Source organism: Leucoraja erinacea, chromosome 23 (genome assembly GCF_028641065.1).
Source record: "Leucoraja erinacea ecotype New England chromosome 23, Leri_hhj_1, whole genome shotgun sequence".
Classification (NCBI taxonomy): domain Eukaryota; kingdom Metazoa; phylum Chordata; class Chondrichthyes; order Rajiformes; family Rajidae; genus Leucoraja; species Leucoraja erinaceus.
Genome location: NC_073399.1, coordinates 12031278 through 12047840, shown reverse-complemented (window position 1 = coordinate 12047840; position 16563 = coordinate 12031278). Strand labels below are relative to the sequence as shown.

At 44.5% G+C, this 16563-nt stretch overlaps 1 protein-coding gene across 1 annotated transcript in view; it reads left to right on the top strand.

Annotated features, from left to right (window-relative positions):
* Positions 1-203: 203 nt before the first annotated feature.
* The window catches only part of timp2a (TIMP metallopeptidase inhibitor 2a), a 52635-nt gene continuing 36275 nt past the window's right edge, over positions 204-16563 (top strand). The window contains exon 1 of the mRNA XM_055653886.1: positions 204-561. Within this exon, the coding sequence (XP_055509861.1) occupies positions 432-561 (130 nt within the window). The 5' untranslated portion in view covers positions 204-431. The remainder of the gene's footprint in view (positions 562-16563) is intronic.

The window sequence follows — 16563 nt, the reverse complement described above, 5'->3', positions numbered from 1 at the left end:
GAGGAGGGAGAGGGGGGAGGGGAGGAGGGAGGGGAGGAGGGAGGGAGGGAGGGGAGGGAGGAGAGCGGGGAGGAGAGGGAGGGCAGGGGGAGGAGATAGGGAGGAAGCAATTAAAACAACATGCGTCTTTGATATTTCCCTAAACACTGGCTGCTTGCTGCAACTGGCCCTCCAAACAGGGAGGCGGGGACATATCCCGCGTTAAATAGGGCTCTGCTGTGAGAAGGGCGGCCAGGAGAGGCAACAGCAGCACAAGACAACTTGATGTTATTTTTTTTACCTCGTTGGATTCCTTCTCTTTTACTGCGATCACACAGGCTGACACAACTTGCCCGCTGTTCCCGAAGCACCTGCACCCGAGGCGTTCTCTGCTGAAGGACGACACGAAATATTATTTTGAGGGTGGGGACGGGGGAAAAAAAAAAGAGAAAATGAGTGCTTGGTTCAGCAGTTTGGTGGCCACGGTGTTAGTGCTTCTGGTGTGGAGGGTGGAACAGATCGCCGAGGCTTGTAGCTGTGCACCGATCCATCCGCAGCAGGCGGTGTGTAACGCCAATGTTGGTGAGTCCTGCTCATCGTTTGTGTGTCCGGCTCTGGCTCGGTCCACAGTGGACCCCGGCCCCGCCAACCTCACCCAGCCCAGCCCAGCCCAGCCCACCCTAACCCACAGTCTGGCTGGAAAGTTTAAAGAGCCGCCTGTTTATGCCTTTGGTCTCAGTCTGCAGGCGATCACCCCCCTAACCCCCCCCCCCCCCCCCCCCCCCCCCCCCCCCTTCTTCTCTCCTTCCCTTCCCAAACCAGCTTGAAATATCCGTGTGTTCATTGCAAACGTTGCCCTGTGTGAATCGGGGTTAAAATGTGTTTACTTGGAGGGTGAAGGGAAGAGGAGGGGAGAGAGAAGGGAGAGATGGGGTGGTGAGTGGAAGGGAGAGAATAGAGGGGGTGAAGAGGAGAGGGCAAGGGGAGAGAGGAGGGGGGTGAGGGGAGATGAGAGAGGGTGTGTGAAGAGTAGTGGAGAGGGGAGAGGATAGAGGGGAGGGGGTGTGGGGAGGAAGAACCAAGGACCTGTAGCTTATGCATTAAAGCCTCGACTGTCTGAAGTTTCAGATCCGATTATAAAGGATGTGTTGAGATCCTGCACATTAAACGAGAGCCGTCTACCTAATTGACTTGTGCATCTACGTGACTGCCTTGTGTTTAGACTGGGGCTTGTGACTGGGTTGTGTTGTATCCTGTTGATCGCGGTCGGAGTTCGCTCTGTTTGTTTGATGTGAGTCTGTAAACTGCAGACTCGGACGTAAACACGATCCAAAAAGGGACGGAAATTAAGCTATTTCTCTTCTTTATTGTAATTTGGAAAATATTCCTGGCACTATTTTAGAGCCAGAGCATTCTTAAACCATTGCACACACTTCTAGCGAACTGTTCGTTAGTATGACATGCATAAAACAATGAATAAGAACGCAAAAAAGATCTGAAGAATGGACTCGACCCCAAACCTCGCCTGTTCCTTTTCTCCAGATCTGACCCGCTGAGTTAATTCAGCATTTTGCGTCTACCGTTTAAAACCAGCATCTGCAGTTCCTTCCTACACAATTAATAATAACAGATGTGGGGGGAACTACATTCCAGCAAGGATTTCATTAATTAGCTTGAACGAGCCACTATCTGGTTCTCTGGCCATGACTGGTGATAGCTGAATAATTTCCTGGCACAGATGCTGGTTTACACCTGAGGCATAAAAGGCTGAGGTAACTCAGCGGGTCAGGCAGCATCTCTGGCGGGAAGGAATAGGGTCACCTGAAAAGGAAGGTATTTCTGCCTGAGAAGGTCGACAGCTCCTTCAGACAGTGCTAGTAATAGTCATTGTTACTAGTAATAGTTTCAGTCCAGCCTGAAGAAAGGTCTCGCCCCGCGGGAAACGTCATCCATTCCTTCTCTCCAGAGATGCTGTCTGGCCAGCTGAGTTACTCCAGCATTTTGTATCTATCTTCCTAGTAATAGTTCTTCAGGCTGAACATTGAGAATGTGCAGATCATCACATTGATGCACGGCATATAACGGTGAGATTAAGCGGCAAATGTACAAAATGTCCAATTGTTACTGAATTATTACACAACCCATCATGGATTACCGGAAAATGCAATTGAATTGATCTGATGTACTGCGAGCACTTTGTCTTCAACTTTGACATCATGTCCAATGTATATACTGAATCATTGAGGTACAATTTTGTGAGGTTCATTAATTGTATCCATACTTTATCCACAGTTTTACAGTTTAGTTTATTGTCACGGGTGTCAATGTACAGTGGAAAGCTTTTTGTTGCGTGCTAAGCAGTCAACGGAAAGACAATACATGATTATAATCGAGCCGTTTACATGCAAATGCCTGATACTTGTGAAAGCATTAACTCATTGGCATATCAAGCAAACAGTAAAAATATGATCAATTTTTTTTTAAATCAAATTTATGATATTTCAGTTATTATTTCTAATAAATAATATGTTTATTTAATTATATTTCCACATACTTTAAATAAACATTATATTATTTATTAGAAATAGTAACTGAAATATCATATTCCAAAAAATAATTTTCCTTATGCTTCAATAGGAGTGATGTCTGCTTTAGGAAGTTAAATAATGGGAGTGATAGACCCAGCCTTCCACACTGTGTCATGGGCTGTGGTATATTCCAACTTGGAGTTGGGGTTGGTGATAATCCCATTTGGGATTAATCTCCCTTCCGAGGGGATTTTATTGGAGGCCAGATGCGATTTGATTTTGTCCGCGAAAGCTAAATGGATGCAGTGGGCTATAGATGAGCAAGAAATCTGAAGATCCTTGAGAACTCCCACCAGTCTTGTAGGTATCACTCCTTGTTCAATTCTTCCCAGGTGCGTGCTGCCCGGTGCCAGTGAAAGGGGACAAGCCTGCTGGTTGGAAAAACCTGCCCTAAATCTCTCATTCTTATCATGGCAAGATTTACAACAGCAAACTTGGGTGACCTAACCACAGATTATATACAGAAGGACACTATGTGCTGGAGTAACTCAGCGGGTCAGGCAGCATCTCTAGAGAACATGGATAGGTGACGTTTCTGGTCGGGACCCTTCTTCAGACTGATTGTAAGGAGGATTTGGGGGAGGGGTTAAAAAACTGTGAGAGAGGAGCAACAGGACAAAGCAAGGCAGGTAAGAGGTAAACACAGGTGAGGTGAGGGACGGGGGGGGGGGGGGGGGTTTCCACACTGATTATTGAAAGTCTTTCCTCTTACTTATCTCTCTGGAAGGGGGAAAAATGCCTGTTTTTTCCAAATAGTCATAAAGCGTAGAAGCAGGCCCTTCTGCCCAACTTGCCCATGCTGGCCAACATGTCCCAGCTACACTAGTCCCACCTGTCCACACTTGGCCCATATCCCGCTACATTGCTCCTATCCATGTTCCTGTCCAAATGTCTCTTAAACATTATGATACTACCTGCCCGAACTATCTCCTCCAGCAGGTAGACAATAAATGCTGGAGAAACTCAGCGGATGAGGCAGCATCTATGGAGAGAAGGAATAGGCGACGTTTCGGGTCGAGACCCTCCTTCAGACTGATGTCCGAAATGTCGCCTTTTCCTTCTCTCCATAGATGCTGCATCCCTCACTGAGTTTCTCCAGAATTTTTTGTCTACCTTCGATTGTGTCAGCATATGCAGTTCTTTCTTAAATATCTCTTCCGGCAGCTCGTTGCAAACACCCATCCCTCCCGATGTGTAAAAAAAAAAAGTTGCACCTCAGGTTCCTACTAAATCTTTCCCCCTTCACCTTAAACCTACGTCCTCTGGTTCTCGATTCCCTTACTCGGGGCAAAGACTGTGCATTGGAGATACAAACTGGAAAATCCATGACTACAAACTCATTGCTTGTAAATTCCACAGCATCCATCCATCTCTCAGGCAATCCCTTGGGTTCTACAGGCAGCTTTTCTTACAGACACTCGACCGCAGAAAAAAACCCATATCACTGCATTAGACCTTCAGACTTATCAGCAGTCTCCGCAATATTGATTAGCACTAATGGGAACGGTGGGGTGAGGTGGTTGATATTGCTAGTGGTTTATTATTGTCACATGTACTGAGTTGCAGGGAAAATACTTTATTTTGCATGCCACGCAGGCAAAACATCCATGCAAGAATGCATTCAGCCCATGCAGAATATAGTGTTGCAGTCGCAACGAAAGTGCAGGAAAAAGAAAGGATACAAGGGCCAGGACGAGATAGGATTCGGGTCTCGGGAATATGTCTTTGGCTTATAAAACGTGGCACAGCGGTAGAGTTGCTGCCTTATGCCCCGTCCCACTTAGGAAACCTGAACGGAAACCTCTGGAGACTTTGCGCCCCACCCAAGGTTTCCGTGCGGTTCTCGGAGGTTTTTGTCAGTCTCCCTACCTGCTTCCACTACCTGCAACCTCCGGGAACCGCACAGAGACCTTGGGTGGGGCGCAAAGTCTCCAGAGGTTTCCGCTCAGGTTTCGTAAGTGGGACAGGGGCATTACAACACCAGAGACCTGGGTTTGATCCTGACTACGGGTGCTGTCTGTATGGTGATTGCACGTTCACCCCGTGACCGTGTGGGTTTTCTCCGGGTGCTCTGGTTTCCTCCCACACTCCCAAGAAGTACAGGTTTGTAGGTTAATTGGCTTCGGCAAAAACCGTAAATCGTCCCTTGTGTGTTAGATCGTGTTAGTGTGCGGGGATCGCTGGTTGGAGCAGACTCGGTGGGCCAAAGGGTCTGTTTCCGTGTTGTATCTCTAAACTACACTAAAAGGGATTGTAGAACGTTGTTGGTGGTGTTTCTGCTAAGGAACGTAAAGCTCTTGACCACCTCCACTTCAGCCCCATAGTTATTGACTGGGATGAGTCCACCACGCTTTCTGAAATCGACAATTAGCTCCTTTTTGTTTTGCTGTCGTTGAGGGAGAGGTTATACACAAAGTGCTGGAGTAACTCAGTGGTTCAGGCAGCATCTGTGGAGAAAAGGAATGGGTGATGTTTCGGGTCAGGACCCTACTTCAGAATGAAAGGTGGAGGGGGATGGGGGGGGGGGGAGGTTTTACTGTAGGTTGAAAAAGGCCTTCAGACTGAAGGTAGAGGGATGGGAGGGGAGGGTTTTTCCTATCTCCAGTTACTCCACCCCCTCCCACAACTATGCTCATTTTATACTATGTTTCAATGTACCTGGAAGAACAACGATAGACACAAAGTGCTGAAGTAACTCAACCCTGGCGTCAACTCTGTAGAAAATAGATGGGTGACATTTCGGGTCAGGACCCTTCTTCAGTCCCAAAACATCAACTATTCCTTCTCTCCAGAGATGCTGCTTGACCCGCTGATTTACTCCAGCCCTTTGTGTCTATCTTCGGTATAAGCCAGTATCTGCAGTTCCTTCCTACACACCGAGGGAGAGGTTGTTGTCTTGCCACCATGTTGCAAAGCTCTCGATCTCCTTCCTTGTCCTCCTCTTTGTTCGGGATGTGGGCAATACGGTGGTGTCACCCGCAAAGCTACAAACGGAGCTCGCGCAGAATTTGTCTGAACCGTCCTTTGCTAATACGTGCCTGCTGTCCAGGGCAGGGACGGACAGTTAAAGCGACATTTCCAGCGAGGTTGTGTCGGAAGGAACTGCAGATGCTGATTTAAACCGGAGATAGACACGGAAAGCTGGAGTAACTCAGTGGGACAGGCAGCATCTCTGGAGTGAAGGAATGGGTGACGTTTCTTCAGTCTTTTTGTGTCTATTTCCAGCGAGGTTTACTGGCAGTATAGTAGTATTGTAAAGTGCAGCAGTTTCTGCGTCCAGCTTGTGACCAGAAGCTGAATCTGTATTTCATCAAACAATTATAGTCTAGAGCCTGCTTCCTGCAGCTAAACTGGAATCAATTGTTTTAAGGAGATCATAAAGACATTCAGTATAGAGGCAGCCGCTTGTTTGCCTCTCTTGGATACTTTCCATTGCAGCTATTACATTGCACTGTTCAGGAAAAAGAAAATCAGCCTTAGAACTGCTCCATAAATGGACTGTAATTTCATGTCTGGTTAGATATTCTATTTTGGTGCATCAACTCAGAAGAATGGGGCTGCTGGAAGCTTTTAGTAGTGATGTTTTACGAGTTTATGTTGAATAAGCCCCACTGTCTGACTAACCAACTGCAAAATGCTGGAGTGCTCCTGATTTATTTTGTATAAGTTACAGTTTGAATGGGCAAACTCATATTTGGCTATCGGCAAATAATTTTCCTTTCCTGATCTATTGTACATCATTAATACCACTGTCTATGTTCAAGAGATTTGGGCGGCACAGTGGCGCAGCGGTAGAGTTGCTGCCTTACAGCGTCATTGACCCGGGTTCGATCCTGACCACGGTGCAGTCTGTATGGAGTTTGCATGTGACCTCGTGGGTTTTACTCCGGGTGCTCGGGTTTCCTCCCACACTCTTGATTAGTACAGCTGTCAGAGGTTATGGGGAGAAGGTGGGAGAATGGGGTTAGGAGGGAGAGATAGATCAGCCTTGATTGAATGGGGGTGGTGGGGGGGTTGACTTGATGGGCCAAATGGCCTAATTCTACTCCTATTCCTTATGATCTTATGACTCCAAAGATGTGCAGGTTTGTAGGTTAATTGGCTTTGGTAAAATTGTAAATTGTCCCCAGTGTGTAAGATAGTCAACTCCGAGCAACTGGTCGATCCTCTCATCAGCTAGAGGGCAGTGCTGACCTCCCATCTACCTAACTTGGAAACCTTTGAGCTAACTTTAATCAGACTTCAATGTTATATCCTTGCACTAAACATTGTACCCTCTATCCTTTGTCTGTGCACTGTGGACAGCTTGAGTGTTTCTCTGACTGGGCAGCACGCAAACAGAAGCTTTTCACTGTACCTCGTACATGTGATGATAATAAACTAAACTAAAAACTGAAAGGATATGATACTCAATCTTATAGGAGAATTCAAAATTATCACTCAATGTTCTACCTATCATCAACTGAAGTTAGTCTTTATAGCCAGGGTGATTTTCTCAATAACCTTCCCCAAAACATGCTCATAAAAAACGATTGTTTACTCTTAAGTAAAATTTCAATCTACAGGACTTGGGCAGCGGCAGAGTTGCTGCCTTACAGCGCTAGAGACCTGGGTTCAACCCTGACCACGGGTGCTGTCTGTACGGACTTTATACATTCTTCCCGTCACCTGCGTGGGTTTTCTTCGGAATCTCTGGTTTCCTCCCGCACAGATTTGTAGGTTAATTGGCTTGGTATAATTGTAAATTGTCCCTAGTGTGTGTAGGATAGTGGAAGTGTGCGGTGATCGCTGGTCGGCGTGGGCCGAAGGGCCTGTTTCCACGCTGTATCTCTAAACTGAAGGACTTAATACAGCTCAGAAAGAATGGCACTAAAAATAGTCTTAATAAGATTGCAGTCTCCTCGTTAACAGGCGAATAATAAAAATCTTTTCCCCCCTCTCTCTCTCTGGAGACATTTGGTCAATAAATATTTACCAAGCATTCGTAGGTCATGCGGACTAAAATGAAACAAAAAGTTCACTGATCCTCCTGCTGTAGCTGATGGGGACAGACGATAGGGCGCACATCCTGTTTATCTGAGGGAAAAAAACTGTTTAGATGTGGTTTAAGAAAAAAACTAACGAACTAAGCATGAATGGCTCCAACATTACATGTTTGTTTTATATACTGAACAGGGCAACCCTGCTTGTTGATTTAAGTGGCAGACTTCACAGTCGAGGTTATTTTTAATTTCTGCAAGTTCAGTCTCCTCTCTAACATATAATAACTACATATATTCTTTTCAAAATGATAATTTAAATACCTTCTGCAAGGAATGAAATGAACGCACTTTTCAGTCATTTTTTCCCCACAGAAGGAAGACCTGATTAGGGAGGAACGACTGACTTTTATAAGTTCAAGGAGCAGAATTAGGCCATTCGGCCCATCAAGTCTACTCTGCCATTCAATCACAGCTGATCTATCTTTCCCTCTCACTATTCTCCTGCCTTCTCCCCATAACCCCTGACACCCGTACTAATCAAGAATATATCTTTCACTACCTTAAAAATATCCATTGACTTGGCCTCCAAAGCCGCCCGTGACAATGAATTCCACAGATTCACCACCCTCTGACTCAAGAACTTCCTCCTCATTCATCTCTTTCATTAATATCTATGTACCTTCTATATTTCTAATTCTGAAGAAGGGTCTCGGTCTGAAACTTCACGTATTCCTTTTCACCAGAGATGCTGGTTGACCCGCTGAGTAACTCCAGGTTTTGGTGTCTGTCTTTGGTATAATGAAACCCACAGATTCACCACTCTCTGACTAAAGAAGTTCTTTCTCTTGGATATAACTACCCCAACTGGTCATGAGAGGTTACCCTGAAATGCAGTCATGTAATATAAATATCATATGATGGATTAATGAGGCTGAAATACATTTGGATGTACCGTCAGATGGTAGTTTAATGCACACGGTGTGTGCTAGGCCTCAAAGTCAACCCGTTGATTTTCTAATCTGAACTTTGGCCTGCTTGTAAAATAGAGGGTTACGTAGAGCAGATTTGCATATAAATTGATGTGAACAAAATTATATCATCCACCTGTCTCCCATTTTGATTACTGTTTTCAATTTGGTGTGAATTTGTTGATTTTCCTATGAACATGGTAAGATTGAGAGAGGGCAGTATAGTGGTGCAGTGGTAGAGCTGCTGTCTCACCGTACCAGAGATCTGGGTTGGATCCTGACCTCGGGTGCTGTCTGTGTGGAGCTTGCACCTTCTCTCTGTGACCACCTGGGTTTACTCCGGGTGCTCCGGTTTTCTCCCACATTCCAAATATGTGCAGGTTTGTAGGTTAATTGGCCCTCTGTAAATTGCCCCCAGTGTTTAGTGGGTTAACGGGTGGTCAATGGTTGGGCCGAAGGGCCTGTTTCAATGCTGTATCTCTAAAATAAAATAAAATAAACTGAGGCTTGGTTTGGTTAGGTAATCAGAACCTTTTTCCCAAGATGGAGAAATCAAATACTAGAGGGCATAGCTTTGAGGTGAGAGGGGCAAGGTTTAAAGGAGAAGTGTGGCACAACTTTTTTTTTTATACAGAGTGGTGGGGGCCTGTAGCATGCTGCCTGGGTTGGTGGTTTAGCCAGATGCAATAGTGGCGTTTAAGAGGCTTTTGGATAGGCACATGTATATGGAGGGATATGGATTATGAGCAGGTAGGTAAGAGAAGGTCTTGGCATCATGTTCGCCAAAAACATTGTGGGCCGAAGGTCCTGTTCTTGTGTTCTGTTCTATGGTCTATAATGTTATATGGAATGAATGTGTTAACTGACTTTGATTCATCTAGGATTCTTTACTATTAATAACTTTCTGGTTGACGTTGTTCAATGTAAGTTGGAGAACCAGTTTTTTAGGGATGCCAAGAGTTAATTTGTGTTTTGTCAACACCATGGCCAAATTTGCATTCTGTGTTTTAGATGAATTGGGTTAACATAGAAACATCGAAAATAGATGCAGGAATAGGCCATTCGGCCTTTCGGACCAGCACTGCCATTCAATATGATCATGGCTGATCATCCAAAATCAGTATCCCGTTCCTGCTTTCTCCCCCATGCCCCTTGATTCTGTTAGCCTGAAGAGCTATATCTAACTCTCTCTTGAAAACATCCAGTGAATTGGCCTCCACTGCCTTCTGTGGCAAAAAAATCCACAGATTCACAACTCTCTGGGTGAAAAAGTGTTTCTTCATCTCAGTCCTAAATGAGCCTTAAACCCCTTGTTCTTAAACTGTGATCCCTGGTTCTGGACTTCCCCAACATGGGGACTATTTTTCCTGCATCTAGCCTGTCCAATCCCTTAAGATTGGTGGTTAGATTAGAATGTAATGAATACCCACCAAGATTTACCACTCCCTATGCATCCCTATCTGCAATTGTTTTGTACTTTAACCCCTTAAATGCCAATTATTTTGGTTAACATAAATAATTCTTAAGGGCATGGAGTGGCAATGTTTCGGGTTGGGACCCTCTTCCAAAATGGCGCCCAATTCAGGTGACTAAATGTGTGCTAGCCATAAGTAGATTTACAATCATATATCACAATCGCTCCACATTTTAAAATCTGTTTTAAATCTCGATCTGTACACTGTGGATGGTGTGATTGTAATCAAGTATTGTCTTTCTGCAGTCCATGTGAGGGGGAGAGGGAGGGGTGTGAAGAAGGGGTGGAGTGGAGGGGAAGGGTTTTATAATTTCCTAAAATTAGAGAATTCAACGTTCATACCGATGGATAGTAAGCAACCCAAGTGGAATACGAGGCGCTGTTCCTCCAGTTTGTGTGTGGTCTCACTCTGGCCGTGACACTAACCACCAACCTTGTTTCATTCTCCCAACATTACCGTCATTCCCTCCAGATTCTACCACCCGTTCAGAGAGCAAAGACTAGTTACAACGGCCAATTAACCAGCCTGCACGTCATTGGTATTTGGAAGCAAACATAATCACCAAAGTTCATTCCATATACCCACCACGCTGAGTGAAAAAAGTTGCCCCTCTGGTTCCTATTAAATCTTTTCCCTGTCACCTTAAACCTATGTCCTCTGGTTCTTGATTGTCATATTCTGTGTAAAAGAATCTGCCTCCTTATCTATTCCCAATCTGATATTATACACCTCCATAAGACAGTAGACAATAGGTGCAGGAGTAGGCCATTCGGCCCTTTGAGCCAGCACCGCCATTCAATGTGATCATGGCTGATCATCCCCAATCAGTACCCCGTTCCTGCCTTATCCCCATATCCCCTGACTATTCTATTTTTAAGAGCCCTATCTAGCTCTCTCTTGAAAGCATCCAGAGAACCTGCCTCCACCGCCCTCTGAAGCAGAGAATTCCACAGACACCCCTCATCCTCCTGCGCTCCAAGGAATAAAGTCCCAGCCTGCCCAAATATCTCCTATAGCTCAGGCCCGCGAGTCCTGGCAACATCTTCGTAAATCTCCTCCGCACCCAGGTACGTCCACACAGAGAGCACCAATGTTGTTAGACAATCCAAGTGGCAGGAGATGTGAGACGGCCGCTCAAATAACTGCGCCACTCTGCTGACCAAAAAATAAAGAAATATATTATCCTTGCTGCCAGACTATTGCACCCGTGGCAGAAGGCTAAGGTGGACATGTTTCATAACTGGATTGATCCACACTTTTGAAAGTACTTGGCAAGTATAAGCAAGAACATATTTTCGTGTCCTGTTCAGCAAATCTGTATTTGACTATTGAAACAATTTAATAGTACTGATATCTAAAAAGGCCTGTTTGTCCTATGACTAATACGCCTGTTGCTTTTATGGCCAGGAAGGAAATTTCTCTGATAATTAGTTTAGAGATACAACACTGAAACTCTTAGGGCGAAGTGAATCAAGGGAAATGGGGAAGAAGTCGGAATGGGGTACTGATTTTGGATGATCAGCCATAATTATATTGAATTGCAGTGCTAGCTCGAAGGGCCAAATGGCCTCCTGCTGCACCTATTTTCTATGAAACGGGCCACGGGCCCATCGAGTCCACACCAACCAGCGATTTCTGCACACTAACACTGTCCTGGACGTACTGGGGAGCATTTTTATAATTTTACCAAGCCAAGTAACCGTCAAACCTGTACGTCTTTGGAGTGTGGGAGGAGACCGGAGCTACCGGTGAAAACCCACGCAGGTCACAGGGAGAAACTCCCTACAAACAGCACTCGTAGTCAGGATCGAACCCGGGTCTCCGGTGCTGTAAGGCAGCAACTCTACCATTGTGCCGATAATGTGACTGAAATACTGTAGGCATTCTGGCTCTTGCTATATCAAGATTAGCGCATGACCCCTCAAAGGGTGCAAAATGGAGATTTTAAAGAGATCACTAAATGTGACAATGCCTTAAAAACTAACAATGTTAGTTATTGCAAATTTCTGTTTTTAATTTGTTGGATCATCAAAAATGATGCAATCTGCCATTTCAATATATATCACGTTGCCTTGTATTTGATCCAGACTTTTATGGTTCGGGTTTGAAGTTTATAAACCCCAGATAACTGCAAAATAATTCCTTGTGAGTTCTGGGGATGTGGACAGTTGCCTGATGTCATCAGTGGCTCCGTGCCAAGTGTGAAGATCAGTGGCTCCATGCCAAGTGGGAAGCAGATACTGGGTGTGAGACATTTCAACATCTGGTTTCCACTCCATTATTATTCAGAGGTGACCAAAAGGTACCCATGTTAAGGTCACTCAAGCATATAGATATATATATAATTTTATTATACATAATTATAATGTACATTATGCATAATTTGATGAGCATTCAATATTGGTCTTCTCTACGTAGTTCCACAGTGCTGGTTGTAAAAAACAATATTTTTCTGTTTGTGTGTGTGTGTATAGAGAAGACATACCATAGAGTCAAGAGTGTTTTATTGTCATCTGCCCCAGATAGAACAATGAGAGATGCTTACTTGCAGCAGCACAACAGAATATGTAAACATAGTACACTGTAAACAATATAATAAACAAGAGAGAAAACAAAAGTTCAGTGTGTAGATATACTCACGAATACACATATACACACACATATATATATACACACTCACGCATGTACACACACACACACAAAAACATAGAGAGCGCACAGGTCGAGAGAGTCACACACAGCGTGTATGAGGGAGCAAGAGAAACAGAGTGTGTGAGAGAGAGACAGAGTGTGTGTGTGTGAGAGAGAGAGACAGAAAGAGACATTGGGATACAGAAAGAGCGATCTGGTCCTGACTTGACAACACAGCACTTGTAAGAATTTATTGGTGTTACAATCTCGATGGCATAATGTGATAGGAATGTACAATTTCCAGACTCCACCCAAGCAAGGAAATCATTAGCTTCCAATTTGAGGACACATGAAATCACACATATGCCTCATCCAAACCCAACACTATTTCTGTCACAATGATTATTTTATATCAATGGTAGAGGTCATTTATAGGTTTTGAAAATAATTGCCAATTTTAACAATCTACCCTTTTTAGCAAATGTCTCAAATGTGTCTCTGGCTCGATGTCGTTGGTAGCCAGTTTCACCAAGGTAAATGATGCTTGCCTGAGTTCAGCTGTTATTGGGATGATGACAGTGCAGTAGATTACAGCCTGGCATCTAACATGCCACCTGTTGCGTTTGTTATATCTCGTGTCAGTTAGCATTTTGATTTTTACTAGATAGCCTTGGGCAGAAATCCAGCTTTTAAAATTAGCTGGCGCATGCTTCTCCACAAAGAAAGGAGTTTATTATGCACATTGATGCAACCAATATTATTGCCTTTAAATATTGTAACAGATATCCAGCTTAAAATAGAACAAACAAAATGAATATGTTCAACGTACTAAAGATGAAGGATGGAGTGGGGGGGAGAAGAACGTAAATACTAAAATAATATGAATTTATTTCCCGAGTTGCCCAGGAAGATATTAAGTTAAATATGAAAAAGAATGCTCATTAAAGTTTTGGAGTACAAATGAACTGCAGATGCTGGTTTACACCAAAGGTAGACACAAAATGCTGGAGTAATTCAGCGGGTCAGGCAGCATCGGTGGAGAAAAGGAACAGGTGACGTTTCAGGTCGAGACCCTTCCTCGACTCGACCCGAAACATCACCCATTCAGGAAGAGATGACGTTTCGGGTCAAGACTCTTTTTCACACCCAAAACACCACCCATTCTTTCCCGCCAGAGATCCTGTCTGACCCTCTGAGTTACTCCAGGTTTTTGTGTCTTATCGTTGGTTCAAACCAGCATCTGCAGTTCCTTCCTACACATCAACAATCTTGCTCATGCAGAAATTCAGATGCAAAAACATGTTTGCATTTATTTTTCTGTAATAATGTGGTTCTTGGAAAGAATACAAGACCACTAAATTTGAAAAAAGCGATCTGATTTTCAGCACCAAAGAACGACAAGCCAGAAACGGTTTCATTTCACTTCCAGAACATGAATGCACACAGAACAGTGGAGCTGACACTCCTTCTCTTAAATGGAGAGAGTTTGGTTGCAATAACCCATGATTTATACTCTATGTATTAAAGATGCACCATTTTGTATGCAACACCACATTGCACAATATGCAGCAAATAGCAGGACATTGACCTGCTCCATTATCTTGCGAGTGCTTTGGAAGAGCCAACAGTTGATAGCATTAGCCAGTTGGCAAGTTTGGCCGAAGGGCTTGTTTCCACCTGTATCGCCCTATGACGGGCCATGATTGAATAATGACAAGTCCCACCCACAATTAGGGGCCTGTTTCCATGCTGCAGCTCTAAACTAAACTAAAATATCATCCTGGCATGTTGCTGAGTTTAACCTATGCAGCAGGGAGGGAAGATTATGGGGATCAGAATAAGAGGTTTCTGTGTTATACCCATTGGATTCAATAATGTACTGCACTCCGATGTTGCCGGGAGGGCTCAGCAGAGGCTGCACTTCCTCAGGAGGCTGAAACAAGCGAGGCTTCCCCCACCCATCCTCTCTATGTTCTACAGAGGTACCGCAGTGAGCATCATGACCAGCCGCATCACCGTCTGGTACGGCAACTGCATCGCACCAGGTAGGAAGAACCTGCAGCGATTAGTCGGTGCAGTGGAGAACATCATTGGGGAGCTTTATGGACATTTTCAACAGAAATGTCTCCGAAAAGCCTCCAACATTATAAAGTACTCCCCCCGCCCCCACCCCTCCCATGGACTCTTTGCCCCTCTGCCATCTAGCATGAGGTATCTGAGCATCAAGGCCCAGCACCACCAGGATGTGCGACAGCTTCATCTCCCTGGCTGTTTGAATGATGACACCTTGCTGCCCCCCAATGCACACACACGCACCTCGCCCAAAACACACACATATGCGCTGCACTCACACCGTACATCAATATCAACCACTGTGCACCTCAACCCGTGACGAACAGCATTTTGTTCAAATGTATACTTATATGTTCAAATGAATTATTGTTATAATCTTGATGACGTTGAACAAAAGAAAATGTTAGGATGGAGAGTGACAATAGATAATAGGTGCAGGGGTAGACACTTTGGCCCTTCGAGCCAGCACCCGCCATTCACTAGGATTATCCCCAATTGAGGGGAAATGGATATTGGAAATCTTAAGTATAGTAATAGCCTTGTGATGGTGGACTGATGATTTAGTGGGCTAAGCATTTGTACATGTCTGTTGAACTTGTGTCACCTGTCTAATTACCACCACAAGGGGGAACATTTATCACATAAAGGCTAACTGAAACGTGGAGGGAATGAAGAATACCGGGATGGTGTTTGGGGAAATGGACCATGGAAAGGCGACGGTGGGGAAGATGACGTTGAGAGTAAAGTCATTGAGGTTTTTAGTGGGTGATGCAAGGTCGATGAAATCCATTGTATGAAGCTTTGTAATGATTCATACAAATGATTTCATACAAAGACACCACTTCAGAATACCCAACTTAGTCAAGATTAGGGGGCATTGGTGAACCCAAAACTGGCAGACAGACACAAAAAGCTGGAGTAACTCAGCGGGACATCAGTATCTCTGGGGAGAAGGAATGGGTGACATTTTGGGTCGACCCGAAACGTGAGTCTGAAGAAGGGTCTCGACCCGAAACTTCACCCATTTCTTCTCCCCAAAGATGCTGCCTGTCCCGCTGAGTTACTTCAGCATTTTGTATCAGTCTTCGGTTTAAACCAACATCTGAAGTTCCTTCCTACCCACTGACTTGCAGGGACTTGGATAGAAGGAATGTCTACTTAATTGGCTTGCAATAATAAATTTGTGGCCTGTGCAGATTAAATGCATCAAATATATCTGTACACTGTAAAGAACTGTAGGACTATAAATAGTAGTGAAAACATTACTTTTTAAAAGTACCATCAATTATTTTAAAGGTACAGGGTGGAAACAGGTCCTTCAGCTCACCGATCCCCGCATGCTAACACTTGACTACACACACTAGGGACAATTTGCAATTATACCAAAGCCAATTAACCTACAAACTGTCGAGTTATGCTTGTAATAAGGCTCGTACCATGACGTAAACAGAGTATATCTTTAATCTGTACAACAACAGCAACAGCCTTGTGTGTAAGCCCAGGCAACTCCCTAACTGCCCACACCCTGGGTTCCAGTCACATCCGGTTACTGGAGCCTGGCTTCTGGCACACAGGGTCCTAGTGCCCCTCTGCTCAGCCTTACACTATTATTGCATAATACCACACAAACCTGTACGTCTTTGGAGTGTGGGATTAAACCGGAGAATCGAAGATCACGGAGAAATCCCACACAGGTCACGAGGAGAACGTACAAACTCTGTACAGACAGCACTCGGAGTCAGGATCCAACCCGGGTCTCTGGTGCTGTAAGGCAGCAGCTCTACCGCTGCACCACTTGCCATCAAGTTTTGATATATTTCATTTGAGCATGTGTTGCATCATATTTGGACCAGGGCAACTATTAAAG